Source organism: Asparagus officinalis, chromosome 3 (genome assembly GCF_001876935.1).
Source record: "Asparagus officinalis chromosome 3, Aspof.V1, whole genome shotgun sequence".
NCBI classification, from domain to species: domain Eukaryota; kingdom Viridiplantae; phylum Streptophyta; class Magnoliopsida; order Asparagales; family Asparagaceae; genus Asparagus; species Asparagus officinalis.
Window position 1 is genome coordinate 60,054,712 of NC_033796.1, and position 1,787 is coordinate 60,056,498.

Consider the following 1,787-nt stretch of genomic DNA (forward strand, 5'->3'; position numbering starts at 1 on the left):
CATCCGCCGCCGCGTGTCCCCTCCACTCCCATGCCCGTGATCCTCCTCCCCCATCCCCTCCACGTGTGATCCATCCAACGGTCAATACCCCTTATATATAACCCCCGAATCCCCTCCCCCACAAACCAAAACACGAAAAAAAAAATCCCCAAAACAAAACCCAGGAGAAGTAAGTAATTTTTTTTTAAAAAAAAGAAAAAAGAAAAGAAAAACACGAAAATGGTTTTTTTCTGTTTCCTGGTGGATCAGAAGAGGATGATAAAGGACAGCAAGCCGGCGGCGGGGATCTGCTCGAGATGCGGAGGATGCGGAGGCTGCGCGAGCGTCGCCGACATGGAAACCGCTACGAGGTTCTGTTACGTGAAGGTGTATCGGAAATCTTGGAGGGCGATTATTTGCACATTTTGTGGGGCCATGCTCAAATCCTACTACTCCGGTTATTCCTAAATAATAGTCCAATTTGGATTCGTTGTATATCTGTTGTTTTTTCAATTCTATGATTTTGTTTTTTTTTTTTTGGTGGTGGGTACTTTTTTGGGGGTGGATATTGTTAGTTGGGTGAGAAAATAATAAAACTATGTGAATGTATACATAATTATTAATGTTACGATGTGAAATGTTATAATTCAGTCCAGCGAGAGAGACTTTAAAATGGTAGCAGGGCGATTCAGAAGTAAATTTTATTTATTTAGATCTAAAACATGTATTTCTTTAAAAAAAATATCTAAACAAATTTGCCAGGGATCGAGTGGAAACTAACTTAATTTTACATTTAATTGCACTTTTTAACTCGTTAGCATTGAAGGAGTTTTGTCTTTTGTTAGTTTTGAAAGACATAGGGGAGATTGTAGGTTGAGACTCGTGATGTGGAGTGAATAAATGGCGTGAGAGGCTTCGACGGATTGCACATGCATATGTCGTGCCCGTGTATGGTTAGTAATGCTATCTTAGTTTCTATTTTTTGATTTTAATTCGTAAGATTTGAAATCTATAATATCTAAGGGTCTGGTTGGATTCGTAGGAGGTGAAGGGAAATTAAGGGAAACTGAGTGAATGGAAGGGAAGGGAAGGGAAGTGAATTCTCTCACTCCAATTTGGGGGGTAACAATTTTTATACTATTAGGGGGTGAACCAAGGTGAATGGAGGTGAATTAACTTCATCTCCTAAGTGTTCCCAAACAAGATACTATTAGGGGGTGAACCAAGGTGAATGGAGGTGAATTAACTTCATCTCCTAAGTGTTCCCAAACAAGATGAATGGAGGTGAATGGTTCCCCTAACTTCCATTCACCCTCATTCCCTTCAATCCAAACAAGCCCTAAGGGTTTGTTTGGTGGAGTGGACCTGCGAGTGTAAATAGAATAACAATACTTATATTTTAATTGTTTGATTTGCAATACTTTACTTCAAACAAAATTGATGAAATTATAATTTGCAGAGAAGATCCGGAGCAAAAACTGCAATTTGGAAAAATTAATTTAAAAAAAACTCTACTTCATATGAAAAACTCCTTTTAAATTCAAATTGAAAATCATCTACCCTCATGTGTTCTTATATGCCAAAATTATGTTGGCTTTGTGCAAACTGTTTTTCAACCAAACAATGAATTGTGTACTTTATGTTAGTAAAACAATTAAGGAGACAGAAATTCTGAGGCGTGAAACACTTTCCTTAAAGAAATATTTGCCCCCACTTGATATTCAAAGTTGTTTCGGGTTAATGCAAATTTTCTTCCCAGGATACAACAGAAAATGAAAATTCCAGTAAGCAAATCTGGAATTTTTCTT

The 1,787-nt window shown here is 37.7% G+C and overlaps 1 protein-coding gene across 1 annotated transcript; it reads left to right on the top strand.

Annotated features, from left to right (window-relative positions):
- Positions 117 to 629, top strand: LOC109832303. The gene has a single exon (XM_020399724.1). The coding sequence runs from the start codon at positions 220 to 222 to the stop codon at positions 445 to 447; it is 228 nt and encodes a 75-aa protein (XP_020255313.1). The 5' UTR covers positions 117 to 219; the 3' UTR covers positions 448 to 629.